The sequence below is a fragment of the Physeter macrocephalus genome, chromosome 20 (genome assembly GCF_002837175.3).
Source record: "Physeter macrocephalus isolate SW-GA chromosome 20, ASM283717v5, whole genome shotgun sequence".
NCBI classification, from domain to species: domain Eukaryota; kingdom Metazoa; phylum Chordata; class Mammalia; order Artiodactyla; family Physeteridae; genus Physeter; species Physeter macrocephalus.
In genome coordinates, this window is record NC_041233.1 from 102,709,337 (window position 1) to 102,735,386 (window position 26,050).

At 36.5% G+C, this 26,050-nt stretch overlaps 1 protein-coding gene across 6 annotated transcripts in view; it reads left to right on the top strand.

Annotated features, from left to right (window-relative positions):
- The window catches only part of MICU3 (mitochondrial calcium uptake family member 3), a 121,127-nt gene that overhangs the window by 73,279 nt on the left and 21,798 nt on the right, over positions 1-26,050 (top strand). For 5 of the 6 annotated variants that reach the window (XR_008616164.1, XR_008616162.1, XR_003677617.2 and 2 more), the window contains exons 9-13: positions 6,077-6,172; positions 12,170-12,270; positions 12,774-12,945; positions 22,736-22,844; positions 24,848-25,005. Coding sequence is in view for 2 of the 6 variants with exons in the window: in XM_024131482.3 (XP_023987250.1) it covers positions 6,077-6,172; positions 12,170-12,270; positions 12,774-12,945; positions 22,736-22,844; positions 24,848-25,005 (636 nt within the window). In the remaining 4 variants the exon portion in view is untranslated. Of the gene's footprint in view, positions 1-6,076; positions 6,173-12,169; positions 12,271-12,773; positions 12,946-22,735; positions 22,845-24,047; positions 25,006-26,050 lie in introns of those variants that run through there. The other variant, XM_055081065.1, reaches the window with a different exon arrangement.

The window sequence follows — 26,050 nt, forward strand, 5'->3', positions numbered from 1 at the left end:
ACCCGTGTCCCCTGCATCGGCAGGCGGACTCCCAACCACTGCGCCACCAGGGAAGCCCCCACAATCAAGACTTTTTATGTCAATTATTTCTTTGCTTTGCTTTGAGGTTTTATGACCTACTTATGTGTCCTAAACAATATAGTTTAGTTTTGCCCGTTTTTGATCTTCATATAAATGGGATAGTAAATGAGTTTTTCTATGTGTTGCTTCTTTGACTCAGCATCATGATTGGCAGCTTCATCTGCGTTATTGTATCTGGTCCTAGTTCATTCACTTTTATTGCTATAAGAAGCAGTGCTCAAACGTTTTGGTCTCAGGACCACTTTACATTGTTGACGATTATTGAGAATCCAAAAGAGCTTTTGTTTATGTTGGTTATATTCATCTATTTTTGCCATATAAGAAACTAAAACAGAAAATTATAAATATTAATACATTTAAAAATAATTTTTAAAATTCTCACATTACTATAAACATTTTTTTTGAAAAATAATGTCAAAAATATTGTGAGGAAAGTGGTATTTTACATTCTTTGCAAATCTCTTTAATGTCTGACTTAGTAGAAGACTGCTGGTTTCTCATAGATGCTTCTGTATTCAATCTGTTGCAGTATATTGTTTTGGCAACAAATACTATCAATTGTTTCCCTTGAAGCAACAGGCTCACTTGGTTCATCTTCCAAAAAGATGCCTGCCACATACCAAAGTCTGAATAACCATAGTTTGTGTATCCGTTGTTCTTTCAAGTAACAATGATGGTTCATGAAAAAAGTGGCTAGTCTACCTTGCAACACAAACCACCGCGTAGATGTTTTTTCTCAAGGCAACCGTAGTACTTCATTAGACAGCAGTGCTTTATGCATGCTTCCCTTCACACTGAATGTTAAAAAGATGTGTGCTCAAAGATTAAATTAACACAATTATGAGTTTTATTCTTCAGCAAGTACATTCTTAAGTGAAACTTTTTTTTTAAATATGAGTGTATGAAACTGAAGAATGTGACAACTGAAGAATGTAATGACTTTGGTCTTTGGTGCTGTCATTGTACTAAGGCTTCAGCAATTTTACCCACCATTGCTTTTGTACCAGTCAACACAGTACAAAAGGCAAATAATGTCTTTAAGATGCTTTAAGATACATCTATATATATTTTGTCCAGTTTTTTTCAGTTATTCTCAGTGAGAAGATTGGCACTGTTTTTTCTAGTCTGTCATTACTAGAAACCTGGTTTATCATTTTCAACCTCTCATTTTCCTTATATTTTGGATGTGTCTTTTTTAAAAGTATGTTTTGTGTATTTTATCGGTTCCTTTTTATCTGGATTGATAATATATGCTTTTTAATTGGAAAATTCAGTCAATTTACATTACTGTGATTACTAACTTATTTGGATTTATTTTAGCCATTCTATATACTGTTTTTTTTTTCCCTCTTTTCTTTCTTTTACCTGGGTTACTTGGTAAAAGAGGTAACCCTGGCATTACCTGGGTTTATTTTGAGTTTAGAAGACATTCACTATATTTCTTTTCTTTGTGTAGTTATTTTTGAAATTTTAATAAGAATACTTAAAATAATAAAGTCTTAGATTAGGCCATATCTTTATTCTCTTTCTCAAAAATAGAGTTTAAAAGTTCTTTAATACTGTTCTTTCCTCTCCTGGCATGGGTACTTTAAATTGAACAATGTTTGCCCTTGTCTTTTTTTTTTTTTTTTTTTTTGTGGTACGCGGGCCTTCCTCTGCTGTGGCCTCTTCCGTTGCGGAGCACAGGCTCCGGACGCGCAGGCTCAGCGGCCATGGCTCACGGGCCCAGCCGCTCCGCGGCACGTGGGATCCTCCCAGACCGGGGCGCGAACCTGGGTCCCCTGCATCGGCAGGCGGACACGCAACCACTGCGCCACCAGGGAAGCCCTCCCCTTGTCTTTTTTTAATCCCACAAATTAGACTTATAAAATATGTATCATTCATGTTTGTTTCGAATTACTTCTATATTTGCTATTCTTTACTCAGTATTTCCCTCTTTAATCTCACCCCTTCCTAAATCCCATAATCTTATCCTCACAAAGTATATCCTCAAGTGATGATCTTCTAATAATTTTTTTTTAAACCCTCTCTCTGGAAATATTTTTTTTTTTTTTTTTTTTTTTTTTTTTTTGCGGTACGCGGGCCTCTCACTGTTGTGGCGTCTCCCCGGCCAAGGCTCACGGGCCCAGCCGCTCCGCGGCATGTGGGATCTTCCCGGACCGGGGCACGAACGCGTGTCCCCCTGCACCGGCAGGCGGATTCTCGACCACTGCGCCACCAGGGAAGCCCCCTGGAAATCTCTTTTTTTCCCTTTATTTTTTTTCCAGTTTATTGAGATATAATTGACATATAACATGGTATCAGCTTATGGTGTACAACATAATTTGATATATGTACTATCACAAAATACTACAATAAGTTGAGTTGACACCCATCCCCTCACATAGTTACAATTTTTTTTTCTTGTGATGAAAACTTTAAGACCTATTTTCTTAGCAGCTCCTAGCATAGAGCACAGTATTATTAACTGTAGTCACCATGCTTTACATTACATCCCCAAGACTTACCTATCTTATAACTGGTAGTTCGCACCTTTTTACCGTCTTCACCCCTTTCCCTACCACCACCATTCCCACCTGCCTCTGGCAACCACCAGCCTCTTCTGTTTCTGTGGATTTGTTTGTTTGTTTTAATTGAGATAGAATTGGCATATAACATTGTATTAGTTTCAGGTGTATAATATAATGATTCGATATATGTATACATGCTGTTATTTTGAAAGAATTTTACTATATATATTATTATGGGTTGACACTTATTCTCAGCAAATTGTGGTATTATCCCAGTCTTCCGGCTTCTATTGCTGAAAATGAAAAGTCAACTGTGGGTATACTTATTATTCTTTTGTAGGCAATCTGTTTTCTTTCTGGGTGCTTTTAAGATTCTGTTTGCCTTTAGTATTCTACAGTTTTATTACAGTCTATCTCTCTTTTTGCTTTTATCTATCATGAAATTTATTGGGCTTCTTAAATATGAGGATTGTTTGCTTTCATTATTTCTTGAATATCCACTGCCAATATGTCTCTGAATGTTGCCTCTCTCCCATTTTCTCTAATGTTACTTTCTAGAGCTTTGATAGATATTCATGTTTTAATGTCTCTTAACTCCTCTTTAATTTGCCATATTTTTTATCTTTTCACACTGCATTCTGTATACTTTATTCATATTATCTTCAAGTTCACTGATTTTTCTCTCTAGCTATATATAATATGATATTAAACTTCAGTGGTTCATTTTTCATTTCTAGAAGTTTTATTTGGTTCTTTTTTCTAATCAGCCTAATAATTTTTGGTAGTCCCTTTTCCCTAAAAAGTCCTGTCAAATACAACTTCATAGTCTTTAAACTTATTAAACTTATTTTGTATTCCATATCTAATAATTTCAATATCTGGAGCCTGCAGCTCTGGTTCTATTGTTTGTTGTTTCTGCTGGTTACTACTTAATGGTGGCTTATGTTCTTTTACGTTTAGTAATTTCCTATTATGAGCATGTATTTGTTGGAATGCATCTGTGTGGATTCTTTAAGGGCTGGGTTAAGGGTGTGTTTTTCCTGGGAAGACTTGTGTGTATATGTTTGTTTCTATGATACAGTGCAGGTACCTGAAGTCCCATGTAACTTTAAATTACAATTCTCGGGTTATGGTTTCTCAGGCCACACTTGTCATAGTGGGACAGATTATAAAGATGTAGTTTTCTTTTGTTTGTTTATATTTTTCTGTGTTTTAAAATATCACTAGTAGCAAAGACAGTTTACCGCCTAATTCTATGGGCTACTATTTTGGGATTTTTTTTCCTAGTTTGCCTAACCTCTGAGTGTAACCTTTCTCAGACGCTTCCTTTATATAGGGTATTTACCCGTCTGGACATGGGGCACTTTAGGGAGCCTCCGTTCTGCTTAGCACAGTGATAGATTCCCATCTCTAAATCAGTCTGTTTTCCCTAACTTCCTTTTTCTTCCTTCCTTCTATCTTCCCTTCCTCCCTTATTTTACTTCCTTCCTTCTTTCCTTCTGTCTTTGTTTGAGCTGCTATAACAAAAATACCTTAAAATGGGTGGCTTATAACGAATAATCATTTTTCATAGCTCTGAGAGCTGGGAAGTCCCAGATCACCAAACCAGCAGATTCACTGTGGCAGCTGATGAGGGCCTGCTTCCTGGTTCACAGGTGGCACCTTCCCACTGTGTCCTCACGTGGTGGAAGGGGGCAAGGGAGCTCTCTCAGACCCCTTTTCTAAGGGCACTAATCCCATCCATGAAGGCTCTGCCCTCATGACCTAATCACCTGCCAAAGGCCCCACCTCCTCCTAATACCATCACCTCGGGGGATAGGATTCCAGTATATGAACTTTTCACACTCTGGCTCCCTCCTTCCTCCCTCTCTTGCTCTTTTCCTCCCTCCCTCCCTCCTTCCCTCCCTTTTCTATGCTCAGAACATACATTTTTTCCTATAGAGATCTGTGTCAATATAGTTTGTCAAACCAATTTTATCCCTTCATATGTTGTAAGTATGAATAATGTCATCAAAGTCGGTGTGGCTGGGGTAGGGGTGAGGGTGACCAGGGGTTGGAAGTAGGGGAGAGGCCTGGCTTCACCAAGCGAGTCATTCCTGTTACCCTCCTAATAATAGCATAGTGAGCCTTATTTTCTAGTTAGATTGGTTTAACAGTCCTTTTCTTAACTATATACTGCCTTTCTACGTTACAGTTTAAAAATATATCCACATTCGAAATATTTAGATAACTTCACAGAGTATTTAATCTAGTTACCATTTATTGAGGTTCTGCTATATCTGTGTAAAAGAAAATGAACTGTGTTGGGGCTACACTCAGTTAATTTTACTTGGTTACAGCTTATTTAGTTACTAAAGGGGGTGATGGGTAGATTCTCTGCCACATTGCTACATTTACACGTACGGTAAGAAATAACATCTATGTTATATAAGTGATTCCTGCTTAATAATACTTTATTATTAACATTTTATTAAGAGTTTATTAAAATATGGGCAGTAGGCAGTGTTTTCTAGTTCATAATAATGAGTTAAAACACAGATCTTTGAAATAATTCCCAGATGCTTATAATTTTATTAGTGGCACTGGACTGTTGAAAACTGACACACACGCACAAATAAGAATTCTCTCGTCATCAGCCCCTCACTCCTAAATTCATCATGCAGCGTTTTCTTCTCACAGTAACCCAAAGAAGACCAAGCCTGAGAATCTGTGAACTCTTCCCTGGTGAATCCTGAGAGAAACCACATTTAATTATTTTTGTTTATAGAGACCCAAGTTAAGCTTGTAGTTCTACATTTCATGTAAAGATTAGACTACACTTCTTAATTCTGATATCGCCTGCTTTAGACTAGCCTGTACCGAGATAGAAGCTAGTGCTCCGTCCTTGGAATAGATCAGAAAGTACCTGATCTATTTATAATAGACACCAAATCCCTGATCAGCTTTGAGGGGTTTGCCTTAAACTTGCATATTTCTTTTTGACAAGTTTTCGATTAATTTAAATTTAGTTTTTCTAAAGTATGGATATGGTCATTTTGATTCTTTGAGGCACTAACATAATATATGCTAACCAACAATGATTCATTTTTAAATTAAGCTTAATTTTTATAGGTTGCTATAAAGTTACCAAAATCTTCTCCAAATGAATTTACTTCACACAAGGTGTGAATAAAATTTTTATTTCACACTTTCTTAGAATTTATGTATGTTTCATTAGAAGGGCATGGGGCAGGGGTGAAGAATGTGATTCTTGTTGACAAAGCCACATTGTACTTAGAAATAGTGGTTATATACCATTACACCTTTGAAAATGCCCTGGGTTTACCAGTGATGTAATATGATACTTCTGTGTGCAGCAGAAAACAAAAAAGGTAAGCTAATGTGTTTTCTTTTCAAGGATGGCTAGAAGAGATTTAAACTGTATAAATTATCACTGTTTCTGACTATTCTTTAGATTTCAGTTGTGCTTCTTAAAACTTCTACAGGTACTTAAAACAGATGCTGAGGAACTTGTCTCCAGAAGCTATTGGGATACACTGAGACGTAATACAAGCCAAGCACTCTTTTCAGACCTCGCAGAGGTATAATTAAACCTCAACCAGGTCCTTGTACTATTTGCCATTTTGTTAATCTAGTCCTCATTTCATTTTCAAGTCACAGTGATGAAACCAAAAATATATTTTATATTTTCTCTTTTTCTCCAGTAAAGCAATAATTCCTGTATATAAATTGGTATATTTGAATATGTCAACTGTGCTGGCAGGGGTGGCAAGGTCACCTGTAATAGTCCATGGTAAATCCACTCGCTTCATGTAGAAAACATGACTTTCCCACTTAATTAAAAGGAAATACTGTTCTTTTTCACTTAAAGGTCACTTTCAGGAAATTAGAAAATACTATTTTATAGTTTCACTGAATCTTTTAACCTTATAATTTGCAATGTTACATGAAATGCTGAAACTTCTAACTTGGTAAAAGATAGCTAATGCTTTAGAGTTATGGTAGAGTTAAAATCAAATTTCCTAATATTCATAGCGAGTGGCTTACCAAAGGTGGGCATGGGGGAGGTGTGCTAACAGCAGTCAGTCAGGGAAGGGAGGACGTTGTACCTTGACATTGGTTAAGATTGCCAGTGTGTGGAAAATTAAAAGTAGACTGACCATTATATCATTCATTATTGGTTTCGAATTCCATAGAGACTCATACCTTTTTGCTGCACTCAGGTGGACTGTTCCCACCACCCCACTCTCATTATGGCACTGTTAATAGGGATTTGTCATTTTAAAAGATGGGCTGTGTCTTGTAGATTAAATACTTTTCTATGTTCCCTATTAAGAATTTTTAAGAACTTTATCAGAGATGGCTGTCTGGCTTACCACAAAGGACTTTTCAGTAAATACCAAGAGATGTATTTTTTCATTATCTTTTTCTCTTGAAAGTTGGCTTCTCGTTTCTTTTTCTAAAGTTTGACTTTTAAAAGTTATACTTAAAAATATCGAGAGAAGTAAACTGGAATGAATTCTGTTACCCACATATACAGTGTTACCCAGTGGACACCTCTAGAGCAGGGCAAACACTTGTAAATGTTAATTTTGTCACTTGTGCACAATTTTAAAGTCCTAAAACAAATAAATAAAGCATTCTGCCCTATATATAGTCTGTCTGTGATATGTAAATATGATGTAATTATGACCAGCAATTATTAATCTTTAAAAATTACCTTTTAAATTTTAGCTATTTTTAGGCATAAAGTGCCAATAGTCCATTTACACATATTTTAGAAGTGCTTAATTCTGTAATCATTTATGTAGGCATATAGTAGTCAGTGCCTAAAAGTAAGAGCAGTGGGGGACACTAGTCCTTAGAGTCTCTACAAGCCTGCTGTGCCCAGCTTCAAATTAGCAGTCGTGTCCTGTTGTCTCTTCCCACCATAGGCTGTCCACCTCTCAGCCTCCAGCTGATCTTCAATCCCATTTAACTCTGCTAGAAATTCTCACAGTTAGGCACAATCTGCTTATTATATGTCAAATTTAATTTAAATCTTGGTAATATCAGAAGACCAGTCAGCTCTTACATATACTCAAAGATCTTATGTAAGATTTGCGTAAGATCTTTTGAAGATGTTTATTGCTCTATCTGATGTGTGCTGGAGCTGGCTTTTACAGCTTCCCAGAACTAGTTCTGCACAACCCTTCCCAACTCAGCATTCCGTGACATTCCATGGGTACCTTCAGATTGACCATGATAGGCGTGTTACTACCATAGACATTGGCAAACACTACAAATCAGGCTTTTTTATTTTCCTAGAGAGACAGTTCACTAGTGCACCATTAACTGTAATCAATCCACACTATAGTCATAAGCTGCTAAATCAATTAATGAATTGACTCAAACATCATGAAAATAAATTTGATGGAGAGAAGTGCGAAGAAAAAGAAGAAAAGAAAACAAAACTTATATTGTGTTTCCAAGTAAAATAATTACTAGGGGATCATCTCTGTTACTGCCCTCCCACATTAGAGAAGATAACTGAGAATTAGCTGTAGTTAAATTACAACTCATTATAATTCCTTATAGGTTACTACTGATGCCAGTGAAACATTGAATTGTTTATACTGTCAGTACTTCAGGATTCGAATTAGTTCAGAAAGAAGGCTTAGAAATCTATTTGTATTTCTTTGTTTCTCTTATATTTAAAATGTAAATATTGAGATAAAGCAGTTCTCTTTACATAATGTAGGTAAATTTGAGATTAGCCTCTCATATTCTTATTCCAGAGCTATTTCTAACCATAAATTTTTTTTCAGTGATAGTAAAACCATGTTATAATGAAAATTTGAATACCACAGCTGATACCACTTTCTAACCAAAATAATAGATAATAAATTCATAGTACAATATGTCTGTCATGCAGCTATTGAATACAGTCTGTGAGTACCAGAATTACAGAAACTGTTTTGAGCTTTACAGATGCAATTTAAATTTTTTTCTTAGGCTCACGGGCCCAGCCGCTCCGCGGCATGTGGGATCCTCCCAGACCGGGGCGCGAACCCGGTTCCCCTGCAGCGGCAGGCGGACGCGCAACCACTGCGCCACCAGGGAAGCCCCTTAAAACTCTTTAATAGCTTGATATATTTTTTTTATGCAAGTTTTTAAATTTGTTTATTCCATTTTTGATGAAATCATTTAAAATAATTTTTAATCAAAACAAAGTTAGATAATGGCTTCATAGGGTTCTTTTGTGGCTTTATCTTGCTTTGTTAATGAAAACACCTGAATTCATTTTATTTTAACAATGAGCACAAGAATCAAAGGGATAAAGTCTCTCTTTTTGTCTCTACTCTCCTGTGACTTAAGTTCTATAACACTGTTAGGATACCAAGGACACCGGTATAGTTTTCTATGACTCCCAACAGTACTCTGTTTCACTGAATGGGGGGAAAAGGTTTTCACCATTTCCATTTTCTAATTTTTCTCTCTCATGTCAAACTGTTGTTTATGCCTCTGTGGGTCTGGATTATCTGGATAAGAGCAACCTAAGTCTAATAAGAGTTCGATGATGAAAGACTGTAAATGAAGATTTGCTCTGCTCAATGGGCATGAGAAAAACTGGCCGAATGGGGTCATTATTTAAAACCTGTGTAAAACAAAGCCACCTCATTTCAGTGTATTATGTCTCGAGGTAAGGAACATGACAACACTAGAGGAAAACATTCCATAATTCTGTTTCAGGGTTCTCTAACTTTGGGTGTTCCTGTATCCTCTTATTTTAAGGCATTTTTTTAGATCTATATAACATATATGTATAGTTTCAATAACACAAAAGAAGTAAGAGTATACCATGTAAAAATTTTTTTTGGCATGAAGCTCCAACATTATTTTCTGTCTTGTCTAGTCCTTTTTCAACTTCTTGGCATATACTGATTTGTCAGAAGTAAATAATAATAGCTAACACTTTCTGAACATTTACGATATGCCAGTTATAGTGCTGACTAACATGAGTTATCTAATCCTCACAGCAACCCTGTAGGGTAAGTACTGTTGTTGTTCCTGAGGATAATTATATCCTCAGTGAGATTAACTTCCCCAAGGTCACCTAACTAATGAGGAAAAAAGTCAGAATTCACACCAGAAATCTCACTCTCGAGTTCATCATCCTATTTGCTCACCACGCTACTGCTTATTTGTGAAGTAGCAACTTGTCCTAAAACCTTATCCCTGCTCCTCTTCTTAGTCACTTTGCCCCTCTTCCACATTCCATTGCTCTAGCTTCCAGATGGATACCCCTCTTCTTCATGCTGACCTCTGATTGGCTCCAGCCTCCACTCTTATGGTCCATTTAGGCATGCCTTCTCAAATATTTCCTCCCCCTACTAAATTAAGCTGTTCCTTGGATAATAAACTGATTAGATTTGATTATACATGATCACAAAAGAATGTCTAGAATTAACAAGCTACCTTCTCCCCCCACAAAGGTCTTAATGCTTTTGTCCAAAGCATCTTATGACTACCAATAAGAACATGTATATATTTCATTTACATTCATATTCTAACCTTATCCTGAAAATGGTTATTGTAGATAGGGTTTTTCCCATTTTACAGATAAGGAAGCCGACGATCAAAAAAGTCAGTGAACTCAGGTCTTCTGATTTTTAAATCCTGTCCTCCTTCCATTACATCAGTCTGCCTTCTCAACTTAAAGCTACTGGTGAAAGTATAACAGTAGTGCCTTTTGAGCACTAAAAAATTACACTAATTTGTCACATAGGGGCCTTGAAAGACCGGCACCACTAATATTCCTCAACACGCATAATAAGCTTGTTCAAGAAGGTATATTTAAAAGATAGTATGTGACAGCTGGCTTCCTGGCTGTGTCGTTTTCCCCCAAGTGATCAGATCAAACCACTATCAGATCAGAGGAGTTGGTTATATTATAGGGAACTTCTCGGTTATTCCAGCTCCTGAGAATACTTGGAACTTGTCAGCAAACTCAAATAAGAAGTAGTAGAGATGATCCAAACCAATTATTAGGAGGTTACATTCTAGAAATTATTTAGAAAAATCCAAACTAAATTACAAATATAGACTACATAGGTGATTACTAAAGAATCTCAACAATTTTAGATAATTTCAAGTAGAAGATACCCTACATGTTTTAAAGAGTCTTTAAGAGAGACATGAATAATCCATGTAGCAGAAAGATCACTTTAGAAAAATAGTTTCATGGATTAAAAGAGGGCATGTTGGAGGGGAAAAAGCCTATCAGAAGATGTAGTCTTCTATAACTCCATTCTAGTCGTTACAAGAGAAGAAGAATATTTGGTCTAGGGAGAAGGGAAATAAAGACCCAACAAATGTTATGAAGGATAAAAATGGCTTTCTTCATGAAAGATTGGGAAGGGGGCTATGAGGAATCAAAAGATTACCAAATTTAGTGTTTGGAAGATGGGTAAGATGAGACTATATCAGGGAACATGGAAGACGACTGATGCTTTGAAGAGAAGTATATATTTTCTATTTCTTACGTTTTCTATGGAGTGATATCATGATTCTGGTCAAGAAGTAGTAGTTTCAAATATGTACCTTTAGATGGACATTTGCAGCTATTTTTTAAATATAGAAAATGATACTTATTATTTAACCTCTTTTTCTTACATTTCCCAGGATAATACATGGGGAGAGGTTATAATCACTTGAATTTTATTATTTTTGTAACTGAGTTTATAAGATAGGTATGAGTTAATGGCCAAGTGAAGAAGGAAGGAAAGAGAAAGAAGGAAGGAAAGGGAATGGGATGGGAAGGAGGAAGGCAAAAGGAAACCTATAAAGCTACATTAAAGAGGGAAGATTTTCTCAGGCCATTAAACTTTATAAGGACTATAATTAAGCTATTTTAAGAATACATTTGTTGGAACTTGTTTATCAAGTTGAATGGGGAAGGGAAAATCCTCTGGAATTAATTTCTTATCCATTTAAAAAATAATGTAAGAACTTTTCTTTGGAAAAAATTATAGATGATATAAATTCCAAGGTAATATTACTGTAGTTTCTATTTCAAAATACATTATCTTCTATTTAAAGTATCATGGATAAGAATACAATAGGGAAGAATCATGGTTCAAGACTATTTTGTGAAGCTTGAGGCCATTCTTTTGTCAGCCCTATATGTTCAATAATCTGAGGAATTTACCTCTTTCGGTCATCCTAAATGAATGAATTTTTCAGGTTGATTAGGAAAATCCAAAGTAAATTACTTAAATAAAAATAAAATATTTGATGATTACTAAAGGCTTTTAACTATTTTAGATCATTTAAACTATAGATACCCTATATGCACAATTGGAGGTTGAAGACTTCTTAATATAATCATAACTTTAAGTTTTTTGAAGATGAACATCAATTTCATCTGTATTTCTATTTTCAAATTTTGAACTTCTTTTTAACTGTAATGGCATGTATTAATACATCCTGCTTCTCATTCTAATGTTAATGTATTTGTGTTCTTTGGGGGATATTGGATATCTCTATTCTGTTTTGTTTTATTGCAGCTAACCTTTAAATTGTGATTTTTTTTAAAGCGTGCTGATGACATTACAAACTTAGTAACAGATACTACACTTCTTGTACACTTTTTCGGAAAGAAAGGAAAAGCTGAGCTCAACTTTGAAGATTTTTATAGGTGAGTTTAATTTTTATATTTGTATTGAAAAATGTTAACATGCTAAAGTCAGGAAGGTCTTTCGGAATCATTTAGTGCAGTGACACTCACCTCTTTGCTGCTTTCATCTTAACTAAATGTACTCTATAACAAATATCCACTCCCGTCAGTGCTTGTGTACCAGTAGTTCTATTGATAAATGTAACAGGAAGTCACTGAATGATGAAAAATATCCAGATATCTGGATTGATTATTTCCTATATATTCAGAAGAAAGAATATTACCAATTCCTCAGTCTCAATAAGCTGCAGTAATAATAATAATAATAGGCATGTATATAGTGTTTGCTGCAGTAAACACGAGGCAGGGCACATTAACTCCTTTAAGTCTCATCACTACCCTGCAAGGTATTCTTGTTATGCCCATTTTACAGATGTAGAAGCCAAAGTCCCGAGAGGCTAAGTATCATCTGTTACCATCACTCTTCATTTATCTTATTCATTATTTATGTATTTTTGTCATAGATTCATGGATAACCTCCAAACAGAAGTTCTAGAAATAGAATTCCTTTCCTACTCTAATGGGATGAATACTATCAGTGAAGAAGATTTTGCTCATATTCTTTTACGATACACAAATGTGGAAAATACATCAGTATTTTTGGAAAATGTGCGTTATAATATACCTGAAGAAAAGGTATCTAATCCCCATTTTTATTTTGTTACATATGTTATTTATTATCTTGTAATTATACAGGTCTGTAAAATATGTTGCCCTTCTGTTAGTTCTTTTGCTCCTCTGTGGATTAATAGATTCTTTGGATATATTCCATCCTTCTTTCCTCTGTGTCTTAAGCGCTCTGGCTAAACTTTAAAATGGATTAATTTAAAATTCTGGGTTGGGACTTCCCTGGTGGCGCAGTGGCTAAGAATCCGCCTGCCAATGCAGGGGACACAGGTTCAAGCCCTGGTCTGGGAGGATTCCACATGCTGCGTAGCAACTGAGCCCATGCGCCACAACTACTGAGCCTGTGCTGTAGAGCCCATGAGCCACGACTACTGAAGCCCGCGTGCCTAGAGCCCGTGCTCCACAACAAGAGAAACCACTGCGGTGAGAAGCCCCCACCCACCGCAACGAAGAGTAGCCCCCATTCACCACAACTAGAGAAAGCCCATGCGCAGCAACAAAGACCCAACACAGCCAGAAATAAATAAATAATAAATTTAAAAAAAAATAAAAGAATAGGGCTTCCCTGGTGGCGCAGTGGTTGCGCGTCCGCCTGCCGATGCAGGGGAACCGGGTTCGCGCCCCGGTCTGGGGGGATCCCACGTGCCGCGGAGCGGCTGGGCCCGTGAGCCATGGCCGCTGAGCCTGCGCGTCCGGAGCCTGTGCTCCGCAACGGGAGAGGCCACAGCGGTGAGAGGCCCGCGTACCGCAGAAAAAATAAATAAATAAATAATAAAATTCTGGGTAGATATCCATATTTTTCTTAGACATGCTGAAAACCTTTAAGGTTATTAGCAGTTGTTTTATTCACATTATGGATATCACTTTTCAAGAGAATTCTGCTGAGCTATAAGCTTTGACTACTATGTAAACATCACCTCATATAAAACAGTTTATATTGACATCATTTCAGTCACAGTTTATTCATTTCTATAATACCCTTAATAAAAGGTCATTAGAAGACGGCTATTGACGAGTGAGTGATCTTATCGGTAGTTGAAGTGAGGTTTTTCAAAGAGTTTGGATGGCATGAATGGTTAAGAGCCTGGGACAACTGATTGTCTATTTGTTTAGTAGCAAATGTTTTGTCAGCAATTCTGAGCAGTTGCATTATCTAGTGGTATTTGAGTGCATCACTGCAACCAAATAGAACTGGTGTTACAAGTACCCCTTCAAGCATGGGATGTTTTGGATATATTGCCTTCTATTTGTGTTTGTAAAGGATCAAGTTAATCTATCCAAGAAAAACTTGCAAACAGTTTGACTTTGTTTAAAATGGATACGCTGTGATGGTGCTAACAATTCTGCAGGTCCCCTAGGGAATGAGGAAAAAAGGACTTGATGCATTTGACTTAGTTAGTTTATGTTAGTTTATGTAATCACTTAGGGGTCTTTTATCTGTTTTACATGTTGAAGTAAATTTTTTCCAATTCATAGACACTTCCCTAAAAATAAATATCAGAAATCGTACTATTTTGTCAAGCTACGAGTGTGTTATTTAGGGCCTTGAAGAATATGCTTTTTTTTCTTTTATCCACTGGAAACTTATAAAAATCTGAAATTCAAAAAAATCAATTCCAGGGAGAAGTGTTTAGGGAACTCTTTGTACTGTTTTTGCAACGACTTTTTACATTTAAAATTATTTCAAAATAAAAAGTTTGGGGGAGGGGAATTCCCTGCCAGGCCAGTGGTTAGGACTATGTGCTTTCACTGCCATGGCCCGAGTTCGATTCCTGGTCAGGGAATTAAGATCATGCAAGCCGTGTGGCACAGCCAAAAAATAAAAAATTTAAAAAAGTTTTCTTTTAAGTTAAATTCAGCTTCTGAAAACTTCTAATTGATAGAGGTATCTTAAATGTAACAAATCATTACAGTAAGAAAAGGAAAATATGGCAAGTGAACCAGCATTGATTCTCACTGATTTTTTTTTTTTTTTTGCATTACCTCATCAATCATTAGAACAACCTTCCAGATACTGATAAATTTCTTTTAGAAAAAGGGTAGCTAAGGCTCTCAGGTACTTAAGATAGTTGCCCAAGGATTCAAACCCAAGACTCTAAGCCAGTGATATTCCTAACACACCCTACTTCTGTATTTACCATCTTTTCACCGCCATCCTCTTCTCTGAAAAGAATAACAAGTAGTAGTACTTGAATAGCACTTTACATTTCTAAAATACTTTCATTTCCATTCATTTATCTAGCAGATATTAAACATCTGCTATTTACTAGGCCTTATTGTACCCACCGTGGATAGGGTGACAAGATAAGCAAAATCCTTCTCTCATGGAAACACATCTTAGTGGAGAGATACAATAAACAAGTAAAGGAAAAATAGTAAATGATATCTTTTCAGATAATGATAAATATTATGAAGAGGACTAGAAAAGAAGATACACAATCAAGGTAGCTTTTGAAGAAAGGCTGTGAGGAATGACCTGTGCCAAGATCTGGATGAAGAACATTCCAGGCAGAGGAACAGCAAATACTAAGGGCCTGGGGACAGAAAAAGCCTCCTTTATCTGAGAAATTGCCAAAAGGGTAAAGTCAGTGAAGGGGAAATAGTAGGAGATGGAGGAGAGATAGATAGGGGTCAGGTCTCAGAGGACCGTGTAGGCCAAAATAAGGAGTTAAGATTTTATTCTAATAGTGATTCTATGAGTGATGGTCAGCTACTATAGTATTTAAACTTTAAAGCAGTGGTAAGTAAACTACCTACTTCCTATGTTTGTAAATAAAGTTTTATTGGAACATAGCCACGCTCATTCTTTTAATGGATTGTCTCTGGCTGCTTTTGTGCTATAACAGTAGAGTTGAGTAGTTGCAACATGCACCATATAACCTGCAAAAATAAAAATATTTATTCTCTGACCCTTTATAGAAAAAGTTTGCCAATCTTGTTTTAGAACATAGGTGTCATGTTTGTTCATTCAACAAGTATTTATTCAGTGAGTATTTGCTGTCTACTGTGACACTCAAATCTGATCTAACTCATGAGCCAGATATGACCTGATTCATGTCTCAAAAGATCATCATGGCTGGTGTATACAGAATAGACTTCAGTTGGACCAGCTTTGAAAGAAGAAGGCAAGTTAGGATGTTGTCATAATACGAGTATAGGTAAGAGATGAGCATAGTTTGGACCAGGGTGAAACTAGGGAAAAGTGGTCAGATATTGGAACATTTGAAAAGTAGAGCTTATAGAACATGTTGCTGGATTAGACTGCAGTATGATGGAACAAGAGGAATCATGAAGAACTCCTAGGTTTTGGCCTGAACCACGTGGTGAAACAGTGCTGCCATTTATTGAGCTACACAAGACTACAAGCTTGGGATTAGGAAAGAATCAATGGTTTTATTTTGGACAAGTTAAATTTGAGATTCCTATGAGGTATCCACTTGAAGAAATTCTGCAGGCAGTTGGATGTGTGACTCTAGCATTCAGGGGTGCAATCAGGACTACTTTTGGTGTATAGACTTCCAAATTGTGTCTCCAGTTTAAACTTCTCCCCTGAATTTCAGTCTTTTACTTCATACTGCCTACTCAGCATCTCCAATAGTATCCAATAGACGTCTCAGGCTTAATAATTGCAAAACTAAACTCCTGAGCATTCCCCCAAGATCTCGCTCCACGCGCCATCTTCCCTGCTTGAATTAATGGAAACTCCATTCTTCCTAGTTGTTCTAGCCAAAATTTTTGGACTTCTCCCTCTCATTCTACATACAATCCATCACAGATCCTCCTGACACTGCTTCTGTCAGAATTTGATCACTCCTTGCCACCTGCACTGCTACCACCCAGGTCAGTTGCCTCCTAAGTCACCTCTCTGCCTCCAGCTTTGCCTCCCTGCCATCCGCTCCCCGTTCAGCATTTAAGGAAGTGCTTTATATCATGATTCAGATCTTATCATAGTAACTCCCCATTTTTCTCCTTACAGTGGCCTCCAAGGCCTACACAGGCTGTCCCTCATTACCTCGGACCTCACTTCCTGCCATTCTCCCCTGTCCTCCCTCTGCTCCAGCCACACTGGCTACTTTACTGTTTCTCAAATACCAGGCAATCTGCTGTATCAGGGGTTTTGTGTGTGTTCTCTTCTCTGCCCAGAATGCTCTTCTCTTAGATATGCTGTGTATATCGCTCACTACGTTATTTCTCAATGAGGCCTACCCTTCCAAACTAATATATAAAGACTCACCTATTATATAAATAATATGTAACTTACTATGTAAGTAATAATCTAGTAGATAAATTATAACCCTTTCCCTTGGCATTCCCTATTCCTCTTCCCTTAATCTGTTTTTATTTCCATAGCGTTATCGTCATCTAACATACCATATAATTTACTTTTTACTTTTCATTGTTTATCTGAATAAATAATAGTATTGATATTTACTTATTTTTATTATTTGTTGTCTGTCTCCCCTAACTAGAACATAAACTCTGGGAAGGCTGGTGTTTTTATCTTTTTTATTCACTCATATCCGCAGCACCTACAGCCCCTGTCAAATGAATTGATAGATAATATTTAAAGATGTGGAACTTAAAGCTTTTCTGTTTTTGTGAATTTTATCTACATATATATTCACTCATATGAAATGGTAGATATATACAAAGTTATTTATTATAGCATTGTAGCAAAAGATTGGAAACTACCTGCCTCTTTCAGTAACATTGGTTAAATACCAGAAATAACCTCTTGCAGTAAGTTACTGGTTAAATAAATTATGATGTAACTATAGAATTGGAAAAGGTGCAGCTGGAAAAAGACTAAGAAAGTTCTTTATGTACTAATATAGAATGATCTCCAAGATGCAGTAAATGAAAAAGAACACAACTTAGAACATTGTATATAGTATACTACCATTTGTTTAAAAAGATAGCCTATGCTAATTCTAGAAGGACCCACAGAACTAAAAACATTGGTTCCTCCAAGGAAAGGAACTACATGGCTAGGTGAAAAGGGTGGGAGAAAGGGAGATTTTGTGTTGTATATTCTTTTGTGCCTTTTGAATTTTGAACAGGTGAATATATTGCCAAATAAGATAAATAACTTAAAAAATGTTAAATACCATGGGACCAGGTGAACTTATCTAGGAGAGAATGTAGATAGAGACTGTAGAAGGGAAGGGAAGAGGGTTTCTCATCATAACCACGTAATGTAAATATTAACAAGAAAGTAATAAAATTATCGTTATTTAGCTTTGAGGACACTGAGATTTAAGAGACTTAACCTTATTAGGTCATTCAGCCAGTAAATTTCAGAGTTTGAATTTTCTGCTTTTTTCACAATGGTACACTTCCCTCAATCTTTCAAAGTTGTTTATATATTTCTAAAAGTTATTATGTATTTGCTATTTAGATCAGTTACTGATCTAAATAGCATACTTAATTTATGAGTATGAATTTTGTGTTGAGAATAAACATAGTTTATATTCCTGAGGTCCTCTTAAGCGCATGTTTTCTAAATGGTCATTTTAATTTGGATGATAATTTGTCTTGATGATCTTTTTGGCTTTTTCAAGTTAATCTTTTCCTCACTCTAGTCTTTTGATTTTTTTCAAATTTTATCGAGGTAAAAATCATGTAACATAAAATTAACCATTTTAAGCTGAACAATTCAGTGTCATTTAGTATATACACATGTTGTACAACCACTATCTCTGTCTATTTCCAAAACATTTTCATTACACCAGAAGTAAACCCTAGACCTAGTGTTTCCCCCCAGCCTCTGGTAACCATCAGTCTGCTTTTTCTCTCAGTGGATTTAACCGTTCTGGCTATTTCATATAAAAAGAATCAGGCAATATGTGACTTTTCATGTTTGGCTTCTTTTATAATGTTTTTGAGGTTCATCCACATTGTAGCATCTATCAGTACTTCATTCCTTGTTATGGCTGAATAACGTTCCATTGTAGGTATATACCACTATTTGTTTATCCAGTCATCTGCCCATAGACATGTGAGCTTTTCCCATCCTTTGGGTATAGTGAATAATGCTGCTATGAATATGTGTGTACATGTATTTTTTTGTTTGAATACCAGTTTTCAGTTCTTTTGGGTATATACCTAGGGTGGAATTGCTATATATATAAATTATAGCCATCCTAGTGAGTATGAAGTGTTATCTATGTAATCACCTTTACCTTTACCTTAACCAGAATTCTTTATTTCTTTATATAGCTTTGAGTTGCTATCTAGTTTCTTGTCTTTTCAGCCTGAGGGACTCCCTTTAGCATTTCTTGTAGGACGGGTCTGCTAGTAATGAATTCCCTTAGCTTTTGTTTATCTGAGAATGTCTTAATTTCTTCATTTTTGAAGGATACTTTTGCCACATACAGAATTCTTGGTTGACAGGTTTTTTTCTTTCAGCACTTGAAGTATCCCACTCACTTCTTGCCTCTGTGAGTTCTGATGAGAAATCAGCTGCTAATCTTATTGGGGATCCCTTCTATGTGAAGAGCTGCTTCTCCTCTGCTGCTTTCAAGTATCTTTGGCTTTGGCTTTTGACACTTTGAATATGTGTCTTGGTGTGGGCGTTTTTGAGTTTATCCTGCTTGGACTTCACTAAGCTTCTCAGATGTGTAGACTCCCGTCTTTCCTCAAATTTGGTGTTTTCAACCCTTATTTCTTTAAATATTCTTTTGACTCCTTTCTCTCTTTTCCTTCTGGAAGTCCCATAATGTATATATGAACTTGATGGTGTCCCCAGGTCCCTTAGGCTCTGTTCACTTTTCTTCATTCTTGTTTCTTTCTGTGCCTCAGACTGTATAATTTCAATTGTCCTCTCTTTAATTTCGTAGATTCTTTCTTCTGTCTGCCCAAATCTATTGTTGAACTTCTCTAGTCAGCTTTTCATTTCAACTATTGTACTTTTAAGCTCCAGAATTTTTATTTGGTTCCTTTTACACTTTCTGTCTCTTTATTGATATTCTCATTTTGTTCATACATGGTTTTCCTGATTCGCTTTAGTTCTTTGTCCATGGTTTCCTTTAGCTCTTTAAGCATATTTACAACAACTAATTTAAAATCGTTTTTTCTTTGGTCCAATGTCTTGGCTTCTTTAGGGATGGCTTCTGTTGATTTTTTTTTTTTCCCTCTTCCTGTGAATGGGCCATATTTTCCTGATTCTTTGTATGCACCATAATTTTTGCTAAAAACTAGCCATTTTGAATATTATATGGTAACTCGGGAAATCATATTCTCCCCTACAGTTGTCCATTTGCAAAATAGCTTGGATAGGTCACTAAACAAACAGAAAAGACTGTTTTCCTTGTCATGTGCAGTCACTTAAGACTCTATTCCTTTATCTTAGGGGTTAGCCAGAGAACTGACAGAGATTTCCTTAAATGCTTGAAGCCAAGAAGAAAAAAATATAGTCCTGTCCCAGTCTTTGCAGTTAAGCTGTGAGCTGGAGCACTCCTTCAACACTAAGCCAGGCTACCTAAGCCCCTTTATTTACCTTCACCTCCTGCTTTCACAGAGCTCACATACCTGCCAGAGGTGGTAACCTAGGGTCCTCTCAGGTCTGTTAAAGCACGTGTCAGTTCCTGGGCATGTCCAATTTCCCAAGTATATGCAATAGCCCTGTGAGCCCCTATGCTCCCAGTAACCATTCTCTTCAGCCTCCTCCTTCCCAGGCTTTTGGATGCTCTGTCTGCCACTTGTCTCCTCTGTCGTCCCTTGCCCCAGGCTGGCATAGAGTGTGTATGTCTTTAAATGTTTTAACAGATGTCACTGTCACAAGGAAAGCCATTCTAGTCCAAGGGGAAAAGGGTAAAACAAAAGTCATCCTCTGTGCTGGTCCTTCAGGGAATCACCAGACAGGTCAAATCACATATCACGACAATTTGAGAACAAGGCACCCTTACTGAAAATCAGTTGACCATAGATATTTGGGTTTATTTCTGGACTCTCAGTATATATGTATTTTTGATACTTTAAAGTCTTCAGATATTATCATCACTTTATTTTTGTTAAAATGTAAGCTACTTCTTTTTACTCCACTTCTAACGATTAGGACACACTCCGTTCAAGTCCCAGTGGTTCATTACAGAAGTGATTCTGGGAAAAAGAATGGGGAGGGAGAAGAAATGGCCATACCCCTCTCTCTCTGCCACTTCCCCAGACTGTCTGTCCCTCACTTCTGTTAAGAATGGATTGCTTTAAATAATCACCATCAAAACGAATGCCCTGTTTTTCAACTTACAATTCCATATTTACAAACACAAAGAGTTTAATCTGTACAAAACAATTATTGTATGGTTTTGAATTTGCCCTGTTCTTTCCAAACATGAGATCCCCATTTTGAAAAATCCAAAGGTTCAGATGGAGAACATTGTATTCTGTCATTCTTTGATTTGCTTTTAATTTTAAGCTCCCTAAAAGTATTGACATTTTTGTTTACACTTTGTTTTAAAATATCCCATCCTCTTGTTTTTCACTTTTACCAGCATTAACCTGTCACCCTGACACAGAGACTGTTGCTGGGACAGCTGATCCAGCACAAACTGATACAGAACCAGAGCAGTGGCCAGTTTCCCTGGCAACAAGCCCTTCACATCAAGACAAACCCCTTCTGGCTCAGTCTCCCTAATTGAGTCAAACAGTCCTGTCAGGAAAACATGGCAGGGGAGATCAGATCACAAAGCAGAATCCAGAGTTGGAATGGCCATAAATGAGTGTAAGGAAAGAGAAAAAGAAAAAGTGCAGAGAAATGAAAGTAAAGAGGGGTTATAATTGAAGTGGAACTAATGTGTATTAAAATTTGGTATTATTATTTCAATAACAAATTGATAATATTATTTTGATAATAAATCACTTAATCAGTAGTTGGCTTATATGAAAATAAACTATCTGGTTCTTTGCCCAGCTTTCCGGTGCCACCTTGTTAGCTTCCCTTCCCCTGCTACCCCAGTAGTAAGGTCAGAATTTGTGAAGCCTAAGCTCTCAGCCCTCAGCTTGCTCTCTGTTTACTTTGTCTCTCAATTTTGTTCACCTTGCTGAGGAGAACACATCAAGTAAATGCAGCCCTTTGTATCCAAATTCGTATTATCAGAGATACATTGTGCTTATTTCAAGTAACTTTCCTGTTTAATTGAAGTTATAGCAGTGGCAATAATTTCAATTTATGTAAATGAAATTCCAGAGTCCTTTGCATGATCCTACCCCAAGCCCTGTGTTGGGCCTCGCAGAGCTCTGCGTACAGTCCTTGTACCTCCTCCTGTTGTTCTGGCAGCCTTATCATGGCAGGAACAAGTAAAAATACACGACTGTTGGCTTATTAGACATATTTATTTTGCATTGTCATTATAAAGACATTAATGACCTAATGCTGAAATATATTTAAGGAGAAATACATGTACAGGAGAAACTGTTTTTAGAGGGTTTTTTTTCTTTTTTCTTAATGATCATACTTACTTTTAAAGTTTAAAAAATTCAGGCCTGAAGTAAGAATTTTCAAAATGGAAACTTTTAAATTTATGTTTATTGTAGCATTTTTCTTTAACTTTGTGCTGATATGACAGTGTTTTAAAAATATTTTCACCTATCATTGCTACTAGTAGCAACATTACCCAGTGGAAAAAATTTGAGTGAATTTTACATTTCATTTGGAGAAAGAAGGTTTCCGAAGGTACCCTGGAAATACATACTTACAGGATATATTGCTGATGCTCAATCTACTTATTTCTAGTAAGTGTAGATATTTATTTAAATCAATTTGACAATGCTAAATATATTTACATATATTTTCCCAATATAGGGCATTACATTTGATGAATTCAGGTCATTTTTCCAGTTTTTGAACAACCTAGAAGACTTTGCAATAGCCTTGAATATGTATAATTTTGCAAGTCGCTCTATAGGGCAAGGTAAGTAACAAACTTTCAAAAACTAAAAGCAAACCATATTCCTACATTGTTTCTAGTGACTTTGACAACAAATTAACTAGGTATATCATATTAGTCATCCACTTGCCTGAAAGTTCGGTGTATACTTCAACAGGAAATTTGTTTTCCCTAAGCAAAGTTTAGGAAAATATGCTACATTTTTGTATTAAATTTATGATTGCCCTTCACTGCGTATTATGGGAAAAGCTAATGATGTTTGTAAAGGTTTTAAAGAGAAAGAAACCTCATGGCTGCTCGGTAACCTTGGGGGATATGTGTCTCCCTGTAGAAGAGCCAGCTGGCCATGCCGCAAACGTCATCACAGGGTGATACTCATATTATTTGTTTGTGTTACTGATTTTACCCACACTCTCTGCTGGCTCAGAAACCTGAACTTTGTCAACAGAGCCACCTCTTAGCTATGGACTTACATTAGCCAAGTTTTAAGAATGATATGTAAAAAGGACAGTCAATTTTGCTTGATTTACCAACAAATACAACTGCCATAGAATTCTGAATGCTGTTGTCCTCAGGACCAGCTCATTCTTTCCCTGTAGGTAGACTAACAAGTCCTTTTCCCAGGATTCTGTGGCTATGACCACCTTCCCTTCCCTCGTGGCCATATTGTTTTTAAATATTCTTGCCATATGAGGACTTTCTGGTTATGTCTTTACAGTGATTTTACCCGTGTCTGCCATAATCTAATAAGTGCTAATCCCCCAGTTCAATCTCAGAGGACAGTCTCTTTATTTTATTATCAAGTTCTAGGGAGAAGGCAAACTGGAGCCTCTAAGTGCTAATAATTCTCTTTCCCCAAAACACAGATAGTGAATCCCTCGCATAGCTTCATTCACTTACTCGTTGAGGAAAAGAAACCTAAAAACTGAAAAACTTTCATATTTCACCCTTTGACTGGTCTAGATATTCAAATAAGGCATCTTCTTAACACATTTTAGTGTTTTAAAACCAAAACCTTTGGGAGCCCTGCCTTAACAGGCCAATGTTTTACTGCCATGGTAAACCTACTAATCAACCTTAAAAAGAAAAAAGTCAGTATCTGCTTAGCTGGTTCAGAATGGAAAGTTGCTCTTTCACTTTGTGGAACTGCATGAAACGAAATGAAAAAAATCACCCTTGCAGGTGCTAGGAATAGATCTCTTTTTTTTTTTCTGTTGCCACTTCTAGCACCTTAATTCAGGTTGTCACCTCTTAAAAAGAGCTATTGCTGTAGCCACCGCAGTGGTATTCCTGCCATTATCCACTCTCCTCTCTGATGTTTCCTGGACAACTCAACAGAATAATCTTCCTAAAACAGATTAACCCTGACACACCTGCTGTGGAAAGCTCTTCAGTTCCCCAGTTGCCTGTTGAAGATCGTACAGGTTCCTCACCTCAAAGCCCCCGTGCAGAGCTTCCCCAGCTCCTGGGTGTCCAGGTTGCTCATTTTCTGAACACGCCTTGTGCTCCTGTGCCCCGCCCCACCTTTGTTCTTTCATGCCATCATCTGCCATTTCCTCTCATCTCTACAAGCTGAAATCCTTTATCCTTCAGGGCTGAACTCAGATACAGAGCGGCAGCCTTCCCTAATCGCTGTCTGCTCTCTCCTTTCCCTACTCCACGCTGCTACCCCACAAGTAACCACTCATTTCCAAATTCTCAGAGCGCTTTGTTGCTGCTTTCTGTGTGGTCCTGTGTAATGATTATTTGGGCAGATGTGTCATCTCCCATCTGAACTGTAAGTTTCTTGAGAACTTATTCACCTTAATAACCTCTGAAGTGTCTGTGGTTGATAGTAGGCCCTTTTAACTAAAACTCCCCAAAATTTTATGTTCCCTAAAAGATGGCATGATTAATGAAAAGTAATGTTACATAAGATCACGACCCATGTTTAGAAAAAAAATCTTCTTTTATAACCTTGCTAGTAATGAACACATATTATAAAAAGAATGTTAATGGTTTACTCCTTTTCTGTGTCATTTACCTAGATGAATTTAAACGTGCCGTCTATGTAGCCACTGGCCTCAGACTTTCACCACATTTAGTGAACACAGTCTTTAAGATTTTTGATGTTGACAAAGATGATCAATTAAGCTATAAAGAATTCATTGGAATTATGAAAGACAGACTCCATAGAGGATTCCGGGTAAACCTATAAATTTCAAGCCTATTGCTATCCTTTTTAAAAACTGAAAGAAAAAAAATCCATCTAAGTTTCAGAAACAATTTATGTAAGTTTTTAAGGATATAAACAGGAAATGTTATACTTGAAAAGAAAAAACGTAAGGCCGTACCTATTTTCAAAAACAATTTGAAGAGATAAAAGGTGATGCTTTTTAAAATATAAAATCAGTGTGAATTTTAATAACTTATTTTCATATTCAATTAGTTTAATGTCTTCATCCCAGTTTGTGGGGGGGAAATGTTGCCAAATATTTTGATTCAGTCTGCACACTGGCTGTTTAAGACTTGCTAGTATACAAAGAAATATCACTATTTCTCATTTTATATGATGCAGATTTCCACTAGGCAACGTGAGGTTCTTAAGTCACTGCATATTCAGTACTTTTTATATGGATAATGAGGTAAAAAATGTTTTTTTGTCTGTTGAACTATTCTTTCCTTTTAACACCTTATACTGCAGAATAATTACAAGAAATTCAGTGATTTTTCTCAGAAATATGTTTTAAAGAATGAAATGTAGCATAAATCAATACATGTTTACACATTTAATGTATTTGGATGTGCCACAAGTGGAAAAAGAAAAAAAAATTTATGATTAACAGCTAGAATATTCAGTCTTCCCTCTTTGGTAACAGTACCCCTGAGCATTATACATTTAAAAAGAAAAAATATATATATGTACAAAAAAATCAAGGTTCATCTGAGACAATGTTTTTAAAGATTTTTAATGGATTCTTAAAATCCCAACTGTCTTGGTAAAGATACCGTGTACTTAACTGCCACCTAGTGGTTAGTTATTAACATTTGCGGTGATGGCACAAATGCCTAAAAGGGCATGCGTTGAAAATCATTTTTTTCCTCAAATATTTTAGAATAGCAAGATCCAACTAAAATATTGGGTTGGCCAAAAAGTTCGTTCAGGTTTTTTTTGTAAGATGTTACGAAAAACACGAACAAACTTTTTGGCCACCCCAATATAAAACTATGCTATAAACCCCTGACACTGT